Source organism: Epinephelus fuscoguttatus, linkage group LG8 (assembly GCF_011397635.1).
Source record: "Epinephelus fuscoguttatus linkage group LG8, E.fuscoguttatus.final_Chr_v1".
NCBI lineage: Eukaryota > Metazoa > Chordata > Actinopteri > Perciformes > Serranidae > Epinephelus > Epinephelus fuscoguttatus.
Window position 1 is genome coordinate 45,365,851 of NC_064759.1, and position 26,383 is coordinate 45,392,233.

At 41.2% G+C, this 26,383-nt stretch overlaps 1 protein-coding gene across 2 annotated transcripts in view; it reads right to left on the reverse strand.

Annotated features, from left to right (window-relative positions):
• The window catches only part of LOC125892851 (sodium- and chloride-dependent transporter XTRP3-like), a 116,668-nt gene that overhangs the window by 74,520 nt on the left and 15,765 nt on the right, over window positions 1-26,383 (reverse strand). For both annotated transcript variants that reach the window (XR_007449792.1, XM_049583159.1), the window contains exons 2-4: window positions 1,901-2,041; window positions 1,207-1,298; window positions 852-1,079 (exon numbers count right to left, since the gene is read on the reverse strand). Coding sequence is in view for 1 of the 2 variants with exons in the window: in XM_049583159.1 (XP_049439116.1) it covers window positions 852-1,079; window positions 1,207-1,298; window positions 1,901-2,041 (461 nt within the window). In the remaining variant the exon portion in view is untranslated. The remainder of the gene's footprint in view (window positions 1-851; window positions 1,080-1,206; window positions 1,299-1,900; window positions 2,042-26,383) is intronic.

Sequence of the window (26,383 nt, forward strand, 5' to 3'; positions counted from 1 at the left end):
AAATGAAAGCTGTCTGTATGTAGGCTAACACTTCATCTTAAGATGTAGCTGAGGCAGCCGACCTGCAGACAGTGAGTCTCCTAAGTAGAGGGTGACAGAAGTAACAGCGCCAGGTCACCATCGGTCGGGCATCCCTCCTCCTCTTTCAGCTCTCACCAGTGTGTGAAACCCGGGCCGATATTAATCCTTGTTCGAGCTCTTGTTTTATCACTCTCCCATTTTCTTTTCTTTGTCTCCTTGGACAACACCTTCACCTTCTTCCTTTTCTTTGTTGCTTCAGCCATGACAACCACGTCTAACTTCGTTCACCTTGGTTCGGCTACGCTAGTCTAAAGAGAGGAGGGGATATGACATATGCTGTAACGCAGCCGAATTTTGTAGTCCTTTTTGTGTCCGGGTTCCTACCCGAACCCCGAAACTACATAGTGCCAGTGCAAGCAAAACAGACGCTCTCAAGCAATGACGGAGGTGTCATCCAACCTATTGTGAGTTGATGTAGCATCACAAGGATCTTGGATATATATTTTGAAGGCTCAAAAACTCCACTGTGATGCTTCAATGACAACAGTCATAAACGTTTATGACGTGTACATAATGTTTATGACAAGTTCATGACAGTGTCATGTCATAGTTATGACAGTAGATACCTTCAAGTAAAGTGTTACTCAATAATGTTTTTTCTTAACCTAATCCAGTGCTTTTGTTGATGTCCTAGCGCTGGTAGTGGCACACTGAAACGTCAACAGCATATGCAGGCAGATATGTAGCACAGCGATATGTGACGACTTGGGATGTGAACAGGTTGATATACTCTTAATACTTGCAGTTTTAGGGACTTGGAGCTTGCTTACCTTTCCAGTTGACTTTACTCCTCGGACAATGAACAGGTAGGTAATCAGCCAGGAAAGCAGGAGGCACAGGGCCTGGCCTGTATGAATGCCTCCATTTTCTTCAATAGAAGATGAGATGTTTAGTGTTTGCCTGTAGAAGAAGTACTGGGTGGGTGTAGCCGTTTCACACTCCTCTGTAGGTCCTGTCCAGTTGGAATTGATTGGGCACTCTGCCCATGGCAGGACTGACTGACATGGGAGTGAACATAGAACAGTATAGGTATGTTATCATACTGTGTAAACCAGATCCAACATTTTGTATGCATTTATATTAACTACTGCAAAAATAACGGTAGTTTGTTAGTTAGCAGCTCACTTGAAATGAATGAAAGAGGTACCAGAAACTCCATCCATTGATGATGTTGTAATAGAGACACAGATACAGGGATGTCACAACACTAGCAAGACCTAAAATGAGAGAATTATACAAAAAATAAATAAAATAAAAAATTCACTACAAGGAATTATTTGTTTCCCATTTTAAATAATCTACAACCACCTATTCACCCATAATTATTCCATTCCATTTTGTCCATTTGAGTCAAAAATAGATTCAAAGGTCTATGATGTAGAAACCAAGCCCCATGAGCAGGGTTAAAAAAAAAAAATCAAGAGATGCAAAAGTTTTGGTTCGTTCGACAGCTTTGAAAAGTAATGCTTCACACACTGAAATACATTACTCAGTGACCAGTTACAATGGTACATAAAATCAAGCTAACTTAGTTAGCCACAAAAACAAAACTGAGATCCAGACAGAAACCACAGTATACAATGCACTGCAAGCAACAATATTTTACTGACAGTACAGTATAAAGTGACAGCACTTTGTGTCCAACTTTTCCACCTTGTATTTGCTGCACATCTAGCCTTATAAAATCCAACATGTTGTTCTCTTTTCTGCCACCAGAGGGGCGAGGAAGCTCCCTCATCACTGCTTTATCTGGATGCAGTGAGGAGTTCCAAAGCTGTACTGATGCACAGTATTGTCAGTTAGTTCAGTCAGCACATACCTATTCCTCCCAAATATGGGCTGATGGCAGTCCATGCCCCGATGCTGCCTCTACTCATCTTTTGACCAATGGCAAGCTCCAAGTAGAATAAGGGAACACCCTCTAGAATCAGCATGACCAAATATGGAATCAAGAATCCACCTGAGGGCGAAAACATACTTTTATAGTAAAAACATAAAAGTTAACATTTGAACAATAGCAGTGTTGGATTTCACAGCACCACAGATGATTTGTCATTTGTTAAAATCTAAACTGGATATGTGAAGGCATTTCTTCTCTGCATGCTCTTTGTTCTTCAAACAAAGAGAGCTATTTGACACTCATCTCCACAGGATGCCCCACCTCACACCTCAGTAAGAGCCAAGTCTCAAAACTTGATTGCACAGTACTTTTAGGCCCTGTTTAGACGACAACGTTTTTTTTAAAAAACAGAAAAGTCTGTCCTTTGCGTTTTAAAAAACGTCTGTGTTTATATGACGACATTATTGAAACGATCCCCGTTCACACGGAGCCGCAAAATCTACTGGAAACGCTGTAGTATGCACGCCAGGCCAATGGGTGGCAGTGTAAATTTGCAAAGCAAACACCACGGCATGACACCATGCGCCTGCGCTGAAGCGCCTTCCTCTACAATGCGGTGATTACAAACCAAAACAAAGACACAATGGCAAAAGCATGCACAGATAACTTCTGGTCTGGACGGACGACGAGGTGGAGTTGGAGTAACAGATCTACACTTCACTTCAAATCAACGGGGTGTGCAGCACAAACAGAGCTCGGCATTGTTGTTGTGACGGTCGACTTTCTCATGCATGCCTAGTGACTGGAACCGTAATGCACATGTGCAAAAAGTCTCCGTTTTCAGAGGAACTGCATATTGCAAGTTTACATGACAACGGAGACACTGCCGTTTCTGGAACCCATTTTCAAAACGTGCGTTTTCAGGCACCCAAAATGCCGCTGTCGTGTAAACGATCGGCCAAAACGCAACTAAAGTTTACCTTTTTCAGTTGAAATCGTTGTCATATAAATGGGACCTTACAGTGACATGCCCCACGACGTGCCCTTGCTCACGGGAGGAGCAAAAATCTGGAAACCTGAGAAATTAGAATGCAAACACAAGGTTTGCAACTAACGTTCCAGCAACAAGGAGAACCAAGTTGAGTTAGTTCCTCAGCATCTAACTCTGCAAGGACCCAGAGCGACCGGCTTCCTCAGATCTGCACCTTCGGAACAAGGACATGACAAAGACTGCCACTGGAACCACAGCTCTTTCCAGCCTTCCTCTGCCGGCTCACAAAACCAGCATGCCTCATACCAACTCTTCCCTCCATTCATTCAAGGATTGGTAATGTTTCAACTGGGCATAGCTTTATCACAGCTGTACAGGCTAAGCAAGACTGTGTAACTTGTTGTATGTATTTAATGCTGTTTACTGAGTTGTTGTTGTGATTGTTTGCAGTTAGGTTGTTGGTTAGTTGGCTTTGCCAAAGCTGAGTGATGGTAGTTTGCTAATGCTGTTTGTTCACAATGTCTTGCATGCAACTTATCATCCTCTGCACTAATCCAGACCCCTTGCAACACATATCACATTCACATAGACTCATTTACAAATTTGCTTTCAACAGAGCTACACCCAAAGGGGCAACTCAAAGTCTCACTTCCCTTCCTTTGTCTTTTTCCTGACCACACGCGAGACAAGACCCTGATCTGGAGCCAGCTTTGATTCAGCCATCTTGTAGTTCTCTGTTGTAAGCCATTTTGTTTTGTAGGTCAAACTGCCCTTTGATTACCACACCCGCCTTTGTCTTTCTCTCTTGCGCGCGCGCACACACACACACACACACACACACACACACACACACACACACACCAAGCTTTTATATAGTTAGTTAGTTAGTTAGTTAGAATTTGTGTGTTTTGGTTTTGCTTTGCTTACTTTATGAATAAATATATTTTTTTGGAATCATACCTGCTGTCTGTTTAATGTTGCACAAGAGTGAATGAATAGTCAACCTCTGCTATGTCAAGAACTCTGAAATCCTTCAGGCTTTACTATCAATTTTGGTTATTGTTATTAATTTAACTATTAATCAAAATTCCAAATTGATAGTTTAGTGAACTTTATGAGACTGATATCTTTAACTGGCTATCATTTTTTCCTTTTTTGGGAATGGTGCCCCACAAGGTGATTTAATGTAAATTAAGTCATATTATTTAACATAACTAATAATTACTATTAATAATATATTAATTTTTCAGATAGCCATTTTTATACTTTAATTGGAGATCTATTACAAGGTCAGGTTAAAGCTTAAGTCCCAACAAATGGTGCCGCCATGTAAAACATAGCACTGGTGCCTAGATCACAACAAATAGTATCCCCTCTTTTACAGTATCACTATTATAATTTATTTTTGGTGCCTCCATGTGATGCCCAGAATTGTTTACAATTCTAATGGTGCCCCTTGGTGAGGCCTAATATTGTAGTTTACGACAGCAGTCATAATGGTAGTTTGTTACTGGGCCCTTTTTTACAGTATACATGTAAGTGTGATTCCTGTCCTCACTCACAGAACAGCGCAGTTTTGGTACTTGGCATGTGCCATGATTGGCAATTGTAGCACCTATATACACCGATCAGCCAAAACATTAAAACCATTGGTGGGTGAGGTGACTAACATTGTTCATTCTGTTATAATGCAATGTTCTGCCGGGAGACCTTTTTCAAAATTTCCACAATTTTGGTAAGGCCTTGCAAGTGACTGACTTGAAATGTGGTATATACATATCCACCTCAATGTGCTTTGCAAAAAGCCTCTTCGACCATAGAAGTCAGACATGATGCGGGTTATCCTAATTTGCATAATGTGAAAAACAGTAACGTGACATCTACCAATATATTTTGACTCTAATAACACCAAATTGGATTGGCTGTGGCTCAGGAGGTAGAGCAGATTGTCCACTAATTACAAAATCATCAGTTTGATGCCTGGCTTCCCAGTCCGTATGTCAAATCCTTGAGATCTTCTTGGGCAAGATACTGAACCCCAGATTGCTCCCAGTGGCTGTTCCATTGGTGTGGAAGTGTGTATAAGCTGAGTAGCAGGTTGAATCTTACTGTATATGGTAGCCTTGGCCACCAGTGTATATGTGAATATGACATGTGGGGCTCTAGTTTCGCAGGGTGGCACAGGGTGGCGAACCCCGTGCAGAGCTAGTTTCGAGCAGCGCAACCCGAGGCGAGCTTGGTTTGGTAGTTTGGCAGACCGAGGTGCGCTGAGATGGGTGTGGCGGCGCAGCAGGGGGAGGTGTCGACAGATCCAGCTTGGCACAGTGACAGTTTTGGGTCAAAAGGCTTCGCCGAAGGTGCGCTAAAAGCTCGCCAACTGAAACCACATCTACTGTCAGTGCAGGGGGAGCGCAGCCGGCGTAAGCCAAAGTTTGGCTGACCGGCGGACAGTGTGCACACGTCAACAAAACCTCACAGGCAGGTTTCCAGAATATCAGGCACATTAACGATGCAATAAATACCCAAAAAACCACTATTCAATGCAACTATCTGCAATCAGCACATAAATGTATCTCTATATCGACTGTCCCTATCTGGCCACAGCATCAGATAGGGAGTGTATATATATATATATATATATATATATATTCAGCAACTGTCATCTTAGAAAAGTCAAAAGAAAAGAAACTGAGTGAGACTGCGAGAGAGAAAGAGAGAGCGCGTGCGCACGAGAGAAATGCAACATTGATTTACAATTGTGGTGACCTCCTCCCAGGCTACCTTTGCATCATCAGCCCGTGGAGGTCTGCTCACAGTTCCATATATTCGGACACTGCGAGCTTGGACCTCCCGGACCAAAACATCAGTTTCCTCCTGGGAGAAGTTTGGCCGTCTGACGCTGCTGCTCTCTTCCGCCATGGCGAATTGAGTAAACTCTCATTACGCCTTCATGCGGTGCATTTAAGGGCAAGGAGAATCAATCATTTGATCATTTGATTGGTGTGATGTGAATGGGCTGTGTAAAACACACTCCACGCCTTCTCTCCTCCCTCTTTCCGACTTGCGCCGGTAGGAGGGATGGAGGTGGGATAGAGGAGTAGCTGCGCCAGGGCGCACAGTGTGCCAAACTTACAAAATCCGCCTAGCCACACCCAGTTGGCGAAGCGTAGGTGTGCTGCACCTCCACCGTGCTGCACCTCCACCGCGCCCGGTCTGCGAAACTAGAGCCTGTGGTGTTAAAGTGCTTTGAGTAGTCAGAAGACTGGAAAGGCTATACAAGTGCAGGTTTATGCAGGTCCAAAGTTTATATACACATTTCTATTAAAATAAGCAAGACTGGTCAAGAGACATGGCCGCCATTAATCAAAAGGTCTTTGCAAAAGGCAAGGCCTACAGGAAATTGACCAAAACTCATTAACAATTTATCAAATCATCATAAATCCTGGTAGATTGGTAAAGCATTTTGAACTCAACCCACAGAGGGCACCACCAATACTGAAAACATGTACCTCAACTGGTGAACAGAATTTAACCAAATTTGGTACACATGCTCTGGGGGCAACTACGAACCAGTTATCAATTATTAATTATCAACCAAATATTAATAATGATTAGTGTCTGTGGGCGTGGCCTGTTTTGCATTATATACTTTACTATGCTTTTTCAGAATTTGCTGTGAGCTGGGATGAACTAAAGACATGAAACTTGGCTCAGTAACTGAAAATTATGTCTTAATGCTTCTCATCACATTTGATCCCAATGATCTCAAGGCGAGCGCTATAATTTACAGCCAGTGAAAACTATGACAAGCCATATCCCTCACACTGTAAGTCTGATTGACTAGAGATTTGAAAACAAGTACAATTCAATGTGCTCTACAAAAAAGCCTTTTTACATGTAAACAAGAAATGTTTCTTTCAATAACAATAAACTATTTATCTATTTATAATGTGAAACGTTTCAGCTTTTAACATGATAACATATTGCCAAATGTGAAACTCATATTGGAATGAAGAAATGGTATGTGGAGGAGGGTTAAGTTAAGAAACATGACTCATTTACAAAATCTGTTCTACTGCATGCTTGGGTTGAGACATTGCGAGTTTCTGCTGTTATAAAGCATGGTGGATGATACTTTATAAAGTATGCATATTCTAATAAGGACTATGAAATCCATAGGGCTGCACAGAAGGAAGAATGAGTGAAACTTCATTTTGCATTTGCTCAAATTTTTAAAAATCTGTTGACTTAAATGAAACTTAAACAAGTTTGCCATGAGCATGTGCATGACATATCTAAGCAAGGCAGCAATGGCCATGAGTAAAACATCACAGTACTACTTAATGGCCATATCTCTTTAATGATATTTTCCACGGTATACAATTTCAGCAAAGTTGAAAATTGACCTTGTAGCAGCAGCTTGCCACTGGCAGCAGCTGCAACTGGGTGCATGCAGCAGCAGCAGCTAACACCTTCCAGCTCTTACACGTATTTTCTTCAGAAAATTCAAATATTCTAGTTGTATATTATTTTGCCTTTTGTTCAGCATCTGTCTACCTCTGTACCATTTGTCATACAAAGTTCATTTCCATATCATCTGAGGAGATGTATCCTATTGCCTTTCTTAATTTCAAATGTTTCAGTAATTTTTTTATGTATTAAAATTTATAATGACAGTCTATGGGAGTGAGGTCTGTGGCTACTACTTATATGAATACAACTGCTGCTTTTAATACCACTACTACTGTGGCTATCAGTACTACTACTAAAAGTAGTGGTACCAGTAGCAGTGCTACTACTCCTACAATCTTTCTGTTGTATTACATTTTTGAATTTTCTCTGTTTTTAATTAATATTTAATCTGCCTCTGTTTCTGATGGTTTGGGCCTCTGTCTCTTTAAGTAATCAGATTGCTTTGTAATGTAGTGGTAACAGCACATGCCAGCTGTTTGCACCCCTTATGGGACAGGTGATCGGAGGTTCACATCCTTCCCAATGTGGCTGTCAAAAAATAATAATTGTCTCAAACCCCACATGGCTGATTGGATCATTGATCACGCCTACAGCAGTGTCTTTTCGCTTCTAAGATGATTCAACAGTTAGGACCTCTTTCCTTTTTATTGTTTATCATTCACTTCTACTGACCAGGATGCTTGGTAGCACATGAGGGTAAAGCAAATGGCGCAAATCAATGTGCATTTTGGGAAGTGCAAGGGCGATGATTGCATCATGACTCTGTAAAGCTTTACCTTGACCTAATGGTGTCTCTGAGTCAGTTTAATACACATGCAGTGCTTAGACATGTTAATGCTGTTTGCAAAGCACATAATAATGTTTAAATTTCTGACTTTGTTTTAGGCAAATCAGTTTATCCTTGACCAAATGTGAATTTATGCCCTGTGCTGCTGCGATCCTCCATTGGCTTTGTGTTTATGGATAAAGTTGCTCATGAACCATCATTCAATATGAGTTTTTTACGTTTAGATTGATTGATATGCATTTTTAAAAGCATTCATCTTTTGTTGTTCAGTAGACAGGTACAGTACATCAGAAAAGACCACTAGTTCAAGCTACTTTTGTGCCCCTATTAGATCCAAAGGTCATGAGTTTGTATCCTGCTAAGGGCATGAACACAAAATTCAAAGTTGCACAGATGGGTATGCTGATTGAGTCTGTAGCATTTGATTCAATATCACCAGTAGGTGGTGGTAAATGATTTAAATAATTGCTGTTGTAGCAGCAGCTTGCAGCTGGCAGCGGCCACAGCTTCTAGCTCTCACACTGCATTTTCTACAGGAAATGCACATAGTTAATTATTTAGTAAAATGATTTGACAACATTTTGTGGAGTTGGTGAATCAGAGAAATGCATTTAGTTGTCTCCACCCAACCTTGGAAGCAGGCTGTCACATGTCTCACTGCTTTCTCCTCAAAAGTTACATATTATGGTAATTAATCAGTAATTACAGCAGATGTATTCTCATTGTTCAGTGATCCGTGCATATAGACACATAAAGACATAGCAAGTCTGTCATCTACACTCATTATATCTACGCTGGACACATTAGAACCTATTGACAATGTCCATCAAAGCCCCTGTAAATTCTTATCTTTCTTGTTATACTGCTGTTTGTCTTCACTGATCCACACAAGAGGGGTAGGGAAACAGTATAAAAGCAACTCTTCATTCTTATTGACAGAGAAATCTTTTTACATAGTAGCTAATGAATACTGTAGAGCAGTGATTCCCAGCCACACCACAGGTCAAGATTTCTCCTTTGTCATTAGTTTAAAGTCCACATGGTTTAATAAAAAGCAAGGAAATTTTGTGTTTGGCAGATTATTTCTTTGTTGTAACAATGCTTCTTGGCAAAAATTTTTACACCGTTGGAAAGCCTTTTTATTTCCCTTTTAAATGGTGCCACATTTGGTGTTGTTTGGTGGATTGGATGGTTGAAGTCTGAAGAAACAAGACATATTGGCAATTTAACAATTTATACATTCAACAAACAGGAGCCTCAGTAGCTTGTGGAAGAACCATATACACAACCAAACACAAATTTCCTTACTTTTTGTACTTATTAAGCGTCATACTTGCATCTGGCAACGTTGTCGGGTTGGTTTGCTGTCTCTGTCCTGTAGCTGTCTGCTAGTGTCTTATTTTACAGCAGGAAATGGCACTTCAAAATAAAAGCTTTTTACTGAAAATGTACTGTACTTCAAAATAAAGTGTGTTTTTTACAAACTTGACACATTTGCGAGTCACTTTTCAGAATGGACCCATGACCCATTCAGGAATTCAGGCATTCAGGAAAGTTAGTTGGTCAGTTTTGAGTAGACAAGTTGAGTTTTGTTTAACAGTTTACTTTTAAGAGTTATCAGTGGGTTTTCTTGTATTCTTTTGTTGAGCACTGTAAATAGAGCACTTTAAGCAGTTTTAGTAAGAGTGAGAAGCTCTTTTTGTTTGGCAATAACACCTTTTCCACCAACATTCCCAGGAACTTTTATTACCAGGAATTTATTTACCTGGGTAAAAGAATTCCTGGTAATCTGTGTGGTTTGCGTTTCCACTGTACCTCAAAGTTCTGTATGTATTCAAATTAGCGTGATGACGTAGATGATTCAGCGCGTGCCTTGGCTGGTAACATATTGCTGGTAGATAGAGGAGAGCTGTTTGTCTCAACCAGCAGCTAAGTTAAAAAGTTTCAGACTAAGTTAGTTTACATACTGACAGCTGTCATTTGGCTTCTTATTCCCTAAGGTTTAATGTCACTTACAGTAACGAGCGTAGCTGTCGTCAACTCAAGTCATTTTCGAGTTATCTTCACTTCATTTCCACCACGGCCGCGCAGGTGTTCACCAGTTACCGTGTCGTGTAGGCTAGCGAGTGTGTGTATGTGTGTGAATGTGTGTGTATGTGGAGGAGTTCAGCGGCAGCACAAAAGAACCCGATACTGTTAGCGCTTATCAATACTACGGTCTTTGATAATGTAGCCCCGGGGCTAATTTAGTATCAGGTTTCGGTGCCCGAGTTTTTCTTTTGTGGTGGTGACAACATGGAGTTTAAATTGGAGGATTTCACCACTGAAGAGACAGTGGAAAAACTAGATAAATGTAAAAAATCTGATTTAGTCTTGATTGCAAATTTGATGTGCAGGTGCCAATAAATGCAAAGAAAGAGAAGTTAAAAGAGCTCCTGTGTACTAAGCTGAATGAAAGGAGTCTGTTTGGTAAGCCTGCTCCCACGGGTAGAGTTGAACTGGGTGGACCTGCTGGTATTCCTGCCCCTTCTCCAGACCTCCTATCAAAAACTAACATGACTACAGAGGACTGGGAGCTAACCCTGCAGATCAGGCAGATGGAGGTGTGGAAGCACGAGATCAATCAATCAATCAATTTTATTTATAAAGCCCAATATCACAAATCACAATTTGCCTCACAGGGCTTTACAGCATACAACATCCCTCTGTCCTTATGACCCTCACAGCGGATAAGGAAAAACTCCCCAAAAAAACCCCTTTAACGGGGAAAAAAAACGGTAGAAACCTCAGGAAGAGCAACTGAGGAGGGATCCCTCTTCCAGGACGGACAGACGTGCAATAGATGTTGTACAGAACAGATCAGCATAATAAATTAACAGTAATCCATATGACACAGAGAGAGAGAGAGAGAGAGAGAGAGAGAGAGATGCAGGTAATGACAGTAGCTTACAACAACATTAATGAAAGTAATAATATTATAGTTATAGTTCTGGTTACTGCGGTACAATATGTTGAAAGTATGTATTAATACCTGGCAGTATACATGTGTGACAATAATCATATGTGTATAATAACAGAAGAAGTATGACTAATGACTAATGATGGCAGCAGCAGCAGGAGGCATCTGGCGGGACCACGGCAGCAGCACAACCACACACGTCACGCTGTCCAGGCACCGCTGTGATATGAGTTAATCTGAGAGACAGTGGAGCACAAAGGCTCCGGAGAAGAAGCCGAGTTAGTGACATCCAGAATGGCCGGGTTAGCTAGATGCAGTAATAGGATACGAGAGAGAGAGAGAGAGAGAAGGAGAGAAGGGGCCCGGTGTATTATAGAGGGGTCCTCCGGCAGACTAGGCCTAAGTCAGACTAACTAAGGGCTGGTACAGGACAAGCCTGAGCCAGCCCTAACTATAAGCTTTATCAAAGAGGAAAGTCTTAAGTCTAGTCTTAAATGTGGAGACGGTGTCTGCCTCCCGGACCGTAACAGGAAGATGATTCCACAGGAGAGGGGCCTGATAGCTAAAGGCTCTGGCTCCTGATCTACTTTTGGAGACTTTAGGGACCACGAGTAACCCTGCGTTCTCAGAGCGCAGTGTTCTGGTGGGATAATATGGCACTATGAGCTCTCTAAGATATGACGGAGCTTGACCATTTAGAGCTTTATAAGTTAACAGTAGGATTTTAAATTCAATTCTGGATTTTACAGGGAGCCAGTGCAGAGAAGCTAAAACAGGAGAAATATGATCGCGTTTATTAGTTCCTGTTAGTACACGTGCTGCTGCATTCTGAATTAGCTGGAGAGTTTTTAAGGACTTACTAGAGCTACCTGATAATAGAGAGTTACAGTAATCCAGCCTTGAGGTAACAAAAGTGTGGACCAATTTTTCTGCATCTTTCGTGTCAGGATAGGCCTAATTTTCGCAATATTACGCAGATGAAAAAATGCAGTCCGTGAGGTTTGCTTTAAATGAGAATTAAAAGACAAATCTTGATCAAATATTACTCCGAGGTTTCTTACGGTAGTGGCAGAGGCCAGAGCAATGCCATCTAGAGAAACTATGTCATCAGATAAAGAGTCTCTGAGTTGTTTGGGGCCAAGAACAATAACTTCAGTTTTGTCTGAATTTAACATCAGGAAATTGGTGCTCATCCAAGTTTTTATGTCTTTAAGGCAATTATGGAGTTTAGTTAATTGATTGCTTTCTTCTGGCTTCATTGATAAATACAACTGAGTATCATCCGCATAACAATGGAAATTTATAGAGTGATTTCTAATGATGTTACCTAAAGGAAGCATATATAAAGTAAACAGGATTGGTCCGAGCACAGAACTCATGGAACTCCAAAACAAACTTTAGTACGTAAGGATGGTTCATTGCGAACGTCAACAAATTGAAAACGATCAGATAAATAAGATTTAAACCAGCTTAGTGCTGAACCTTTTAAGCCAATTAAGTGATCCAGTCTCTGCAGTAGAATTTGATGGTCAATTGTGTCAAACGCACTAAGATCTAATAAAACAAGTACAGAGACGAGTCCTTTGTCTGAAGCAATCAGAAGGTCATTTGTAATTTTAACTAGAGCTGTCTCAGTGCTATGATGCACTCTAAATCCTGACTGAAATTCCTCAAATAAATTATTATCCTGGAGAAAATCACACAGCTGGTCTGTGACTACTTTCTCAAGGATCTTTGACATAAAGGGAAGATTAGATATTGGTCTATAATTGGCTAACACCTCTGGATCCAGGGTGGGCTTTTTTAGTAGAGGTTTAATTACAGCTACCTTAAAAGACTGTGGTACATAGCCTGTTAATAAGGATATATTGATCATATCTAATATATGAGTGTTAACTAAAGGAAAGACCTCCTTAAGTAGCCTAGTTGGGATGGGGTCTAAGAGACACGTTGATGATTTAGATGATGAAATCACTGCAGTCGATTCTTGAAGAGAAATTGGGGAGAAGCAATCTAAATATATATTAGATTTTACAGCTGTGTTTGAGGTTAGATAGGTACTATCTGAGGGCAGGAGGTCATGAATTTTGCCTCTAATAGTTAGAATTTTGTCATAAAAAAGCTCATAAAATCATTACTGCTAAGGGCTAAAGGAATACAAGGCTCAATAGAGCTTTGACTCTCAGTCAGCCTGGCTACAGTGCTGAAAAGAAACCTGGGGTTGTTCTTATTGTCTTCTATTAGAGCTGAGTAATAGTTTGCTCTGGCATTGCGGAGGCCCCTCTTATAAGTTTTGAGATTGTCTGTCCAGATTAAACGAGATTCTTCCAGTTTGGTTAATCGCCAATTCCTTTCAAATTTTCGCGATATTTGTTTTAACTTACGGGTTTGACAGTTATACCAAGGAGCGAACTTTCTTTGCTTTTTTAACTTCTTTTTAAGAGGAGCTACAGAGTCAAGCATTGTTCGTAGCGAGCCTACGGTGCTATCAACAAAATGATCAATTCGGGAGAGGTTAAAGTCGGCACGGGAAAACTCTGTTACTGAAGGTATTGGTATTGAATTTAACGACGAAGTAATCTTTTCCTTAAGTTTTGCGACAGCACTATCTGATAAACATCTAGTATAGTAACTGTTGCTGAGTGGCATGTAATCGAGTAAAAAGAAATCGAAAGTACTCAGATTCTGATCCGATAGCGAGGATTCTGTGGAAATACTGTTAGGCTATCAATTTAAATTCCATACGTCAGAACTAGATCGAGGGTATGGTTAAAAAAATGAGTAGGTTCATGTACACCATGACTGAAGACAATGGAGTCTAATAATGAGATAAACTCGGTAGCCAGGTAGTCATTATCAACTTCGACATGAATGTTAAAATCGCCTACAATAATAACTTTATCTGATTTAAGAACTAAACTGGATAAAAACTCTGAGAATTCAAATAAAAATTCAGAATACGGGCCAGGAGCACTATAACAAATACAAGTGGCTGCGAGGTTTTCCAGGTCGGATGTAAAAGACTAAGAACGAGGCTTTCAAATGAATTATAATCTAGTTTAGGTTTAGGGCTGATTAACAGGCTAGAGTTAAAAATGGCTGCAACTCCCCCTCCTCGGCCACTGCCTCGAGGAATGTGGGTATTATTATGACTGGGAGGAGTGGACTCATTTAGACTAACATATTCATCTTGACACAGCCAGGTTTCAGTGAGACTGAGTAAATCAATATGATAATCTGATATTAATTCGTTTACTAACACTGCTTTAGACGATAGAGACCTGATATTCAACAGTCCGCATTTAATTCTCCTGTTTTGTCTTTCTGTCACAGAAGAGGTTTTAATTTTTATGAGGTTGTTATGCACAACTCCTCTTTGTTTAATTTTAGATTTAGATAATTTAGGCGGTCGGGGGACAGACACCGTTTGTATAAAACTATTAAAACTATGGCTGGGTAACTGAACTAGAAGCTCAGAGAGGCGTTTAGGACTGCATCTCCGAGTCCTGGTCTCAACTCTGGGTTGTCAGGGATTTAAATTACTAATAAAGTTTGCCAGGTTCCTAGAAATGAGAGCAGCTCCATCCAAAGTGGGATGAATGCCGTCTCTCCTAATAAGACCAGGTTTTCCCCAGAAAGTTTGCCAATTATTAACAAAACCCACATCGTTTGCTGGAGGTGGAGGTGGAAGCCATGCATTTCAGGGTAAGGGCACTGGAGATAGAGCAGGGAGCCGCTGTAACTGCCAGTCCATCGACCCCTCACCAGTAACCCAACCCTAGTCCCCAAGACAGCTTCGATGTGAGTAGGCACATTGTACTAGTCCCACCCTTTAGAGAATCTGAGGTAGATTCATGTTTAAATGTGTTTGAACGTACCTCAGCTACACTGCATTGGCCAAAGAATGGTCTTTTGCTGCAGTGCAAATCAGCGGGAAAAACTCAAGAAGTGTGTACTTCTTTGACAACTAAACCTTGACCTTGACCTTCTGATTGCTTCAGAAAAAGGACTTGTCTCTGTACTTGTTTTATTAGATCTTAGTGCGGCGTTTGACACAGTTGACCATCAAATTCTACTGCAGAGACTGGAACACTTAATTGGCCTAAAAGGTTCTGCACTGAGCTGGTTTAAATCTTATTTATCTGATAGTTTTCAGTTTGTTCACGTTCATAATCAATCGTCCTTACGTACCAAAGTTTGTTTTGGAGTTCCGCAAGGTTCTGTGCTCGGACCAATCCTATTTACTCTATATATGCTTCCTTTAGGTAACATCATTAGAAATCACTCTATAAATTTTCATTGTTATGCGGATGATACTCAGTTGTATTTATCGATGAAGCCAGAAGAAAGTAATCAATTAACTAAACTCCATAACTGCCTTAAAGACATAAAGACCTGGATGAGCATGAGTAATATTTGATCAAGATTTGTCTTTTAATTCTCATTTAAAACAAACCTCACGGACTGCATTTTTTCATCTGCGTAATATTGCGAAAATTAGGCCTATCCTGACCCGAAAAGATGCAGAAAAATTGGTCCACGCTTTTGTTACCTCAAGGCTGGATTACTGTAACTCTCTATTATCAGGTAGCTCTAGTAAGTCCTTAAAAACTCTCCAACTAATTCAGAATGCAGCAGCACGTGTACTAACAGGAACTGAGAAACGAGATCATATTTCTCCTGTTTTAGCTTCTCTGCACTGGCTCCCTGTAAAATCCAGAATTGAATTTAAAATCCTTCTGTTAACTTATAAAGCTCTAAATGGTCAAGCTCCGTCATATCTTAGAGAGCTCATAGTGCCTTATTATCCCACCAGAACTCTGTGCTCTGAGAACGCAGGGTTACTCGTGGTCCCTAAAGTCTCCAAAAGTAGATCAGGAGCCAGAGCCTTTAGCTATCAGGCTCCTCTCCTGTGGAATCATCTTCCTGTTACGGTCCGGGAGGCAGACACCGTCTCACTTTTAAGACTAGACTTAAGACTTTCCTCTTTGATAAAGCTTATAGTTAGGGCTGGCTCAGGCTTGCCCTGTACCAGCCCCTAGTTAGGCTGACTTAGGCCTAGTCTGCCGCAGGACCCCCTATAATACACCGGGCACCTTCTCTCCTTCTCTCTCTCTCTCTCTCTCGTATTCTATTACTGCATCTTGCTAACTCGGCCATTCTGGATGTCACTAACTCGGCTTCTTCTCCGGAGCCTTTGTGCTCCACTGTCTCTCAGATTAACTCATATCGCAGCGGTGCCTGGACAGCGTGACGTGTGTGGTTGTGCTGCTGTCGTGGTCCTGCCAGATGCCTCCTGCTGCTGCTGCAATCACTAGTCATTAGTCATGCTTCTACTGTTATTATACACATATGACTATTGTCACACTTGTATACTGCCAAATATTAATACATACTTTCAACATATTGTACCGCAGTAGCCAGAACTATAATATTATTACTTTCAATAATGTTGTTGTAAGCTACTGTCATTACCTGCATCTCTCTCTCTCTCTCTCTCTCTCTCTCTGTCTCATTGTGCCATGTGGATTACTGTTAATTTGTTATGCTGATCTGTTCTGTACGACATATTGCACGTCTGTCCGTCCTGGAAGAGGGATCCCTCCTCAGTTGCTCTTCCTGAGGTTTCTACTGGTTTTTTTCCCCGTTAAAGGGGTTTTTTTGGGGAGTTTTTTCTTATCCGCTGCGAGGGTCATAAGGACAGAGGGATGTCGTATGCTGTAAAGCCCTGTGAGGCAAATTGTGATTTGTGATATTGGGCTTTATAAATAAAATTGAATTGAATTGAATTAAAGAAATCCTGAATTACAAAGCTGTGAAAGCCACTGTCCTTTGTGCTTCTAAGTTAGTGCCAGAAGCATATAGGCAAAATTGTAGAAATTGTAAAATAACTGCCAACCAGACATAAGTGGAGTTTGCAAGGGAGAAAGGGGCTCTTTTTGACAAATGGTGCCAAGCCAGCAAGGTTAAAACATTGGATGACATGCATGAGCTCATATTGCCTGAAGAGTTTAAAACTCGGCTCCCCGGGAAAATTTAATCTAAATGAACAAAAAGTCACGTCCCTCACTGCTGCCACAGTTGCTGACAGATCAATTTTGATTTAACTCGCAAAAACGTCTTTTCTCTTCCAGTTCGTTGTGAACCAGTTTCAGCTGACCGAAAGGTCAAGTCTCCAAAAACTGCTTGTCACAACCCTACTGCAGCCACTGGAATTTGTGAGTATTTTACTGCCATGAGCAAGAACACATCATCGCCGCCTGCCCCACTCTAAAAAGAAAAGAGCAAACCAAACATAGAAAGGCCCCTCTCCATTTGGTAGTGATTCAAACCAAACCACTCTCCATGCAAAACTTGACTTTGGCAGAAACAGAAAAAGACAAAGTGAGGATGAGGATTTCAAACCATTTGTTAATGAAGATTATGTTTCGCTAGTGGATGAGGAAAAGCATGTCCCCATCACCATTCTGAGAGATACTGATGCAAAAAATCCATTCATCGTGGTGGTGTGTTACCCATTTGGCTCACTCTTACGAATAAGTATGATACACGCGCCTTTGCATTCCATTCAGCTGTCATCCAGAACTGTGACAGGTAAATTTCAAATTGCTGTGCCTCCTGAGTTACTGATTGCCGGTATTTATCTTATCCTCCAGAATGATTTGGCTCGCAGAAAAGTTTTCCTGTCTGCCGAGGTAACGGAAAACCAAACCACAGAGGTGTGTGTTTCTGGCTTCGCTGCGCTAAACTCAGACACCCTGTTCCCTGTGTGTGCCGTAACTCAAGCTCAGGCACAAAAACTTGGGAGACTTGGTGGACCTTGGTAACTCTTTTATGAGTACCTCTGATCCAACAAGCTCACCCTCAGAGTGTAAAGAAACTGTACCTGTCTCCTTTGAGCTTCAGCCTGATGACAAAACCCTGACACTTTCAGTATATAGAGAACAGCTGATTAGAGTCCAGCAAAGTGATGTTGATTTGTCGTCTTGCTTATCTTTTGTGAAAAACCCGACGTGAATATTCTCTGTCTTACTTTCTTAATGATGGTGTTCTGATGCGCTGCTGTTCTCCAAGCTCTGGTTTTACGCAAGTCTGTGTGCTAAATTGTCGTGCCTCAGCCTTTTCGTCTACAGGTCCTGAGCTTAGCTCATGACCAGAGCATATCTGGCCATTTCGGTATCAGAAAAACATACAATCGGTCCTCCATTATTTCTTATCTATTTCTGGCCAGGATTGTAATCCGATGTTGTTAAGTACTGTTGTTCATGCCATACCTGTCAAATCTCTGGCATACTAAATCAGGTGATTCCTGCTGCTCCATTAAAGTTGGTTCCTGTTGTTGGAGACCCATTTGGACATGTTATAGTTGACTGTGTTGGAACTTTACCAAAAACCACAACTACATAGCACTTAGCACACTTAACCTACCACAAAGGAAAACATCAGAAGTAGCCAATGATTTTTTTTTTCACATTGCCTTTTTTAAGGTTCTTCATAAAATCACCAGAAGAGCATTCATAACTCAAAAAAAGAATCATCTGTCTATACAAACATAACTTTACCGATCACCGCTTCTTTTAATTTCTTTTTGAATCTCAATTTATTGGATATCCTAATTATATGTGGTGGATGCCTATTCCAGTATGTCATCGCTCTATACATTACAGTTCTCTTAAAGGTCAAATGTATAGCTGTTTCATCAAAACAATTATTTAAAAAAAAATAATACATCCATAGAATGTCTAGAAAGGTGTAGAATTAAAGTCTATATTTTCCTGAAAAAAAAAAATTACAGTAGAGAAATAATTGTTTTAGAAATTTTGACGGGCCCAAAATGTGTCAATATTTTGATTTGGTTACGTTGGTTACGGAGGGGGGGAGCTCAGGGTTGCCAGATTGTGATAGCTGCAGAGGTATGGCTTCGTCCCAGCGCTATCCATCTCAAATTCTAGCCGACCAACAGAGAAGCAAAACCAGAATCAACATCGGTTCAGCTTTTGATCGTTGGTGTCAGCTGAGGCCAGAAAAAGGGCTAAAAAGCCACACAGAGGTTGCCGCGTTCCTTCTGGACAGGTAAGCTAATGTTTGCTAACTAACGCAGCAGGGTTGTAAAAAGATATATCTGCTGAATATATCTAATATCTAGTAAAGCCGAACTAGTAATTACACTGCACCTAGATGAAATATGTTAAGAAAAAGTAAGGATGATGGTTAATTTCAGATATTTTAGTTCTAGAAACGGCGTTTTTGGGACTGTGATTCTTCCGGTTTTAGAGTTGTCAAGTAGTGTCGTAAAAAAGTAAATCTACTGAATATATCAAATATCTATTAAAGCAGAAGTAGTACTCACACTGCACCTAGATGAACTATGTTAAGAAAAAGTTAAAATGTCGGCTAATTTCAGTTATTTTACCTAATACTCTAGAAACAGCGTTTTTGGGATGGTAACGGTAACGTTGTAGAGTTGTCAAATAGTGTCGTAAAAAAAGTAAATCTACTGAATATATCAAATATCTAGTAAAGCCGAACTATCATGTTATTATTATTATTATTATTATTGGTGGGAAATTATAACAGAGGAATATATTTGCCGTTTTAATATCAAGAACACTTTCGTGTTTTTGCGTGTATACAGGATATTGCAGAATCAGTGTCCACCACGACAAAGGATCCTAATTGACTGATTACGTTAGCATTAGAGACGAGTAGAGCTAAAAATGCTTTACGGATATTGTTACAGTGTGTTACAGGGCGCACAAGAGAGGATTCATGATTTATTATTATTATTTTTTAATTACTATACCACAAAAGACTCTTCACTTATAGTGCCGGCGCCCCATGTACAGGGGCCGTGGGTTTGAATCCGGCTCAAGGCAAAAAAGCCAATAAAAATAATCTAAAAAAAACAAAAAAACAAAAGACTCTTCACTTGACATCACTGTCTCAAGTGTCTGTTGTTTATGAATCCTATATCTATCACCTTTAAGTGCATTAGTTCTTGGTATAGGTGAAGTAAAGTGGGCACCCCAGGCATGCCTAGTCGCATAGCCATGTCTAGTATCAGTAGGTTGTAACTGTAACAGCAATTTCTCCAGTCTACCCAACTGATCAACATTAAACAGAAAAATCACCAGGCTACATGCTACTCTTTGATCTACTTCATCCAAGTCAGTGCAGTGTGTATCCATTCAACACTACTCCTCCCAGAGCAGCGGAGTGCTAGTCATGCCGCCCTGTTCTGAGTGATCTGTAATTTGTTTAAGTCCTGTTTTGAAGCACTAGACCATATTGTTGGGCAGTAGTTGGTTGGGTATAATACTAAAGATTGCAATACCAATTTAACTGCATCAACAGTCAATAAATGTGCGCCCCTTTTTATCATTGAAATATTACTACTCATTTTAGACACCATTTTATTGTTGTTATTATGTGAAGACCAGCTAAGTGTTTCATCTATAATCACTCCCAACAATCTGGCCTCTCTATCTTGCTCAATATTGTCACCCTGTAAAACCAAATGTAATTCAGGATTAGATCTTAGCATATATCTAGACCCCAGCATGATACTCTTTGTTTTTGAAACATTCAGCTTTAACCTATTTTCACAAACCCAATCAGAGACCAGTTGTTGTTCGCTGTGAGGGAAACCTTGCAGGAGTCTTCAGGGTTCAGTCCAGCCGACTTGGTTTTTGGCCACACTGTGCATGGCCCTTTGCGTCTGTTGAGTGAGAGCTAGCTCTCCGATAAATACAGCACTAAAGTATAACTTGGGCTACTTAAGTTCGTTCAGAGAGAGATTACATCATTCATGTGATCTGGCCACATGATTCACTCGCGACCTCTCAGTCAAAAATGAAAACAAATTATGACAAAAGGTCTGTTGCCCAGAAATTCCAGGCAGCTGACCGTGTACTAGTCCTGTTGCCTATAGTTTGTTCTGGCCTGCAGGCCAATTTTTCTGGTCCATACATAGTAGACCGAAAACTTGGTGAAACGGATTATGTAATCCAAACTCCGGACCGTAAGAAAAACACTTGTGTGTCATATCGACATGATTAAAAAGTATGTTGACTGCGATACTTGCGCAGGCTCATCTCCTGTTGTTCATCTGTTGCCTCAGTGTGTGTCGCTCCGGCCCTGTACAGTCCTAGTGATGATGGGCAGGATGACAGACGCAGCTCTGTTTATGTGTGGGCCTCAGAAACTCTGAGATATTGTCAGACCTAAATGCATATTTGGCGCATCTGTCTGATTCAGCCAGGTCTGACATCAGTGCACTCATCAAAAGCTTTCCCAGCCTTTTTGGTGACATATCCACTCAAACTAATATGTTAAAACATGACATTGATATGGGAAATCACAAACCTATTAAAAAGGACTCATATCATGTTCATCCAACTAAACACGCTGTGATGCAACAGGAGGTAAAATATCTCCTTGATCATGGTTTCGCCGTTCCAAGCAGCAGTCCTTGGAGTTCCCCTTCCCTCCTCATTCCTAAAGCTGACCAAACCTCACAGTTCTGTAATGATAACCGCAAGGTTAACGCCACTACAAAACACGATTCATTCCCGCTTCCATGCATGGAGGACTGTGTTGATCGTGTGGGATCTTCCAAAGTCATTTAACAACTTTGGCTGAGTACTGGAGAACTGCGCATGTGTTGGGGTATACGCTGTCCCTGTGAAAAGCTCTGTCACAAAGGTGACTTTTTATCCAGTTTTAAGCCATATTATATGCTACACTTTAAGATCCTGATTGTTTTATCTATACACTTTAACGATGAAGAGCTTTTAAGTCATCAGATGCCTGCATCTTAAGTTAAATTGGCTAACAGCTGGATGATGACCGAAGTTTGTTTTTAGCCTGATGGCTAGGCTAAGCTTTGAGCACTTTTATGGACTTTTATGATCTGCATGTGTGATGGCTGAATGTAGACCTAAGTGTCATTAAGGGCTGGGCGATATGGACAAAAATTCATATCCCAGTATTTTCAGGCTGAATGGTAATAATCAATATATATCCCGGTATTTTCTACTAAGTGGGCTAAATGTTTAGTTGCAAGCTGATCCATGGCTGAATCCCCTGTTATTTCTGCTGTATGTATTTCTCCATAGCATGGCAGGTCAAAGAAGTTTACCTGTTGGAGGTGAGCTTTTTGCAAAGGTGCAGTAAGAGCCTGTTGTCTGCAGCTCTTCATCAACATCTCACTGTGGCTGTTTCTGCTTTTACTCTTCGTGTCTTAATTGAAGAAACACCTTAAAAATTAAAGTTTCCCATTATTTTGTTGTGTAAAAAGTTTTACTGTGATGCAGCAAAATTAGGAAGTGTTGAATTTTTGAGCAGCAACTTCCTCTAATATGGCGGATAGCCAACCTAAACACTAAAATATAGCAGATATGTAAAGTACCAACAGGACGCAGGAAAGAAACTAAACTCCAAACCACAGAGTAGTATTGCATGGTGTAGGTGCCGTATTACAGAATGAAATAGTTCATTGCCATGTCAGTTCCCAATGGAATATGTTATGGATTTCATAATAGTTTAATAATTAATTGCATTTAAAAATGGTGATATTATGTTCAGAGAGGCAGATAAAATTTAGCGCCTGTATCTTTAAGAGGTGATGTTCAAGGCTGATGTACGAGGAGAGACGGCAGGAGCTCACGGTTTTCCTGACCGTGTTACGGTTTTTTTTTGTGTTTATACCAGTGAGGCCCGTGGAACATGTGAGCTTTTCCTTTTGCATTTTTGTCAATAAAATTATAAAAGACATAATACTGTGGAGGACACACTTTTTGGATAACACGCGTCAGCCATAAGCTCCAGTGGATTCAGAGAGGTTTTATTGGAAAACTTACATTTTAGTCAGGAAAACCTTCGTCTTCTCCGTGTGGAAAGGACTTTGGAAAGGACAAGTCGTGTGGAAACCGTGGACTGCTTCTGTGGACAACGTGACAACGAGAGCTCGTTGATGATAGCCCGGGTGGATTATTGATTTGAGCCGCCGTGGATCAAAAAAAAAAAAAAAAAAAGGAGAGCTACACGGTAAGCAAGCAAGCAAGCTAACGTTGCTATTTCTATGCAATTGGACATTATGGAAGAATGCTACGAGGAGCTAGTTTGTGGAAAAAGAGAAACGAAAATGACAGAGAAGGCTGTTGTGGAAAAAGTGCATCGATTAACTCAATCCAGGAAAGCTAAACTGGGCCATCTAACTAGCCAAGCTAACGAGATCGAACGGCTAATGGAAGACGATGCTAACGTAAACACAGTTAAACAGAAATTACGTCGGGATTATCAAGACTCGCTGGAGGATTGGAGAAAGACAAATGATGCTTTAACAGAACTGCTGTGTGAAGAAGAACTAAAAAATGATCAGAGTTCATGGTTTGAGCCTAAGTTAATGCACATTTGTGGATTTATGCAACAAGTGGAGATGTGGATAAAGGCAGCTGATGATCGTGCTAAACAAGCAAAAGAATGTGACGCAGACATACAGCCAGCAGACAGTGTATCGCTGGCGTCAGCTGCTGAAAGCTGTAGGAGCAGACGACGTGGTTCAGCTGTCTGGAGCAAAGTGTCCACCGCATCCTCAGCGCGCCTTAGAGCTGAAGTGGAGAGGGCCTCGTTGCTCGCAAAGGCTGCAGCTCTTAAACAAAAACAAGATCTAGAACGTCAAGAAGCTGAGCTGAAAGCAAAAAGAGAAGCTTTGGATCTGCAAACTGCCATTGCAGCCTCTGATGCTAAACTCAAAGTTTTAGAAAATTATGAGAGTGAACGCCTGTCACGTGTAAGTGCAGAGGGAGGATTGACTATGGACTCTGGATACTTAGCATTACGTGTGAGTCAAAGTCCAGTTAGTGATGTGAGGAATGGGCATGGTGAGTTCAGGTCACCGCAACCTCAACTTACCACATTGCAAGAGTCCAGTGGTGAATTTGTAACAGATGATCGCACCGTGGAGACTCTCTGTAGTGTTATGTCAAGACAAAATAACATAACAGAGCTAATGGTAAAACAACAGAGAATGATGACACTGCCCCCAATGGACATCCCTACCTTCAGTGGCGATCCTCTGGATTATAATTCGTTTGTGAGAGCCTTTGAACATGGTGTAGAATCCCGCACTGAAAGCTTTAAAGACCGTCTCTACTACTTGGAGCAGTTCACTGATGGACAGCCGAAGGAGCTGATAAAGAGTTGCCTTCACATGAAGCCAGAAGAAGGCTACCAAAGGGCCAAACAGCTACTAAAAGAGCATTTTGGAAACAATTATAAAATCGCTGTAGCATACATGAAGAAAGTGTTTGACTGGACACCTATCAAGCCTGAGGACGCAGAGGCTCTGAACGCCTTTTCACTCTTCCTGACAGCATGCTGCAACACCATGACTGAGGTGAGTTACATGGAAGAACTGGACAATATTGCAAACTTGAAAGCTATTGTTGCAAAGCTTCCATTCAAGCTGCGTGAAAGGTGGAGAAGTGTCGTGTGTCGCATACAAGAGGATTATGATAGAAGAGTCAAGTTTAAGGATTTAGCAGACTTTATTCACAAACAAGCCAAAGTAGCTCTTCACCCAGTCTTCGGTGACATAAAGGATAACGTGGCAGCTAAAACACCATCAACTAAACAAAACTATCCCAAAGAGCAGAAAAAGGGCATAGTCAGGAAGTCTTTCACCACAAGTACAGTAAAGCTGGAACAGAGGGATGCAGAGCAAGTGGAACACTCAGCCACTGCTTCACCAACAACTTCGGTGTGTCTCTTCTGTAAGGGTGAGCATGTCATAGAGACTTGTAACAAGCTTAAAGGCAAGACAAACAAAGAGAAATTGGAATTCTTGAGAAGCAAGGGACTTTGTTTCAGCTGTCTCAAGCATGGTCACATGAGTAAACTGTGTAAAGCAAAAGTGAGCTGTGAGGTGTGTTCTTTAACACATCCGACACTTCTGCACATCAAGAAAAAGAACGTAATTGCTGATGCAGAAAAAGGGAAAAATAACAGTGATGGTCAGACAGTTTTAAGTGCATTTGTCTCTGCTCAGTCTGAGGGTCGTGAGCTGACTGGGGCCGGGGAGGACGATTGCACCCTCGCAATAGTTCCTGTCCAAGTCAAGTCTAAGTTTGGAAGTGAGACAGTGCAGACATATGCCTTCCTCGACCCGGGCAGCTCTGCCACGTTTTGTACCGAGGCACTGATGAACGACCTGAAGCTTAGTGGAAGAAAGATGGACATGCTGCTGAGAACTATGAATGAAGAGAAACCTGTCAGTACCTACGTGGTATCTGGCCTGGAGGTCAGTAGTTTGTCAGGGGATGAGTTTATTGATCTTCCAGATGCTTTCACTCATAAGACAATACCTGTAGGTAAAGAAAACATACCACGACAGAAGGATCTTGAAAGGTGGCCTTACCTTAAAGAAGTACAACTGCCTCAGATTGAAGCTGACATTGGACTGCTCATGCCTAAAGCTATGGAGCCGTGGGAGGTGGTGAGCAGCATTGGTAACGGACCATATGCTGTAAGAACGAAGCTCGGCTGGACTGTGAACGGGCCTTTGAGGGAAAGTTGCAGTTGGACAGATAAAAGGAAACCTACCAAGGCCTTGGCGAACCGCATCTCTGTGGCTAGTTTGGAGAACTTGTGGCTTCAACAGTTCCAGATGGATTTCCCAGAGGGAGGAAAACATGATGAAGTGGAAATGTCTAAAGAGGATCACCAGTTCATGGACATGGTCATGGAATCCACTGAACTGGTTGAAGGCAACTATGTCATATGTTTGCCTGTGAAGAACAGAATGGTCAATATGCCAAATAATCGGATAATGGCTGAGCAGCGAACACAGAACTTAAAGAGGAAATTTATCAGGAATGGGTGCTTTCACAAAGAGTACACAGACTTCATGGACGACGTTCTGCAGAAGGGCTATGCTGTGCAGTTGTCTGGTGAAGAACTGAAGCATGAGGAAGGTAAAGTGTGGTATATTCCACATACAGCTGTATATCACCCTGTGAAGCAGAAACTGAGAGTTGTGTTCGACTGCGCGGCTTCCTACCAGGGAACGTCACTAAATGACCAACTCTTGCGAGGCCCTGATTTAACCAGCAGCTTGATTGGTGTTGTCATTAGGTTCAGACAAGAACCTGTAGCAATCATGGCGGACGTTGAAGCAATGTTTCACCAGGTTAAAGTGGCAGAAGATGACTCCAATTTGCTGAGGTTTCTTTGGTGGCCAGGTGGGGATTA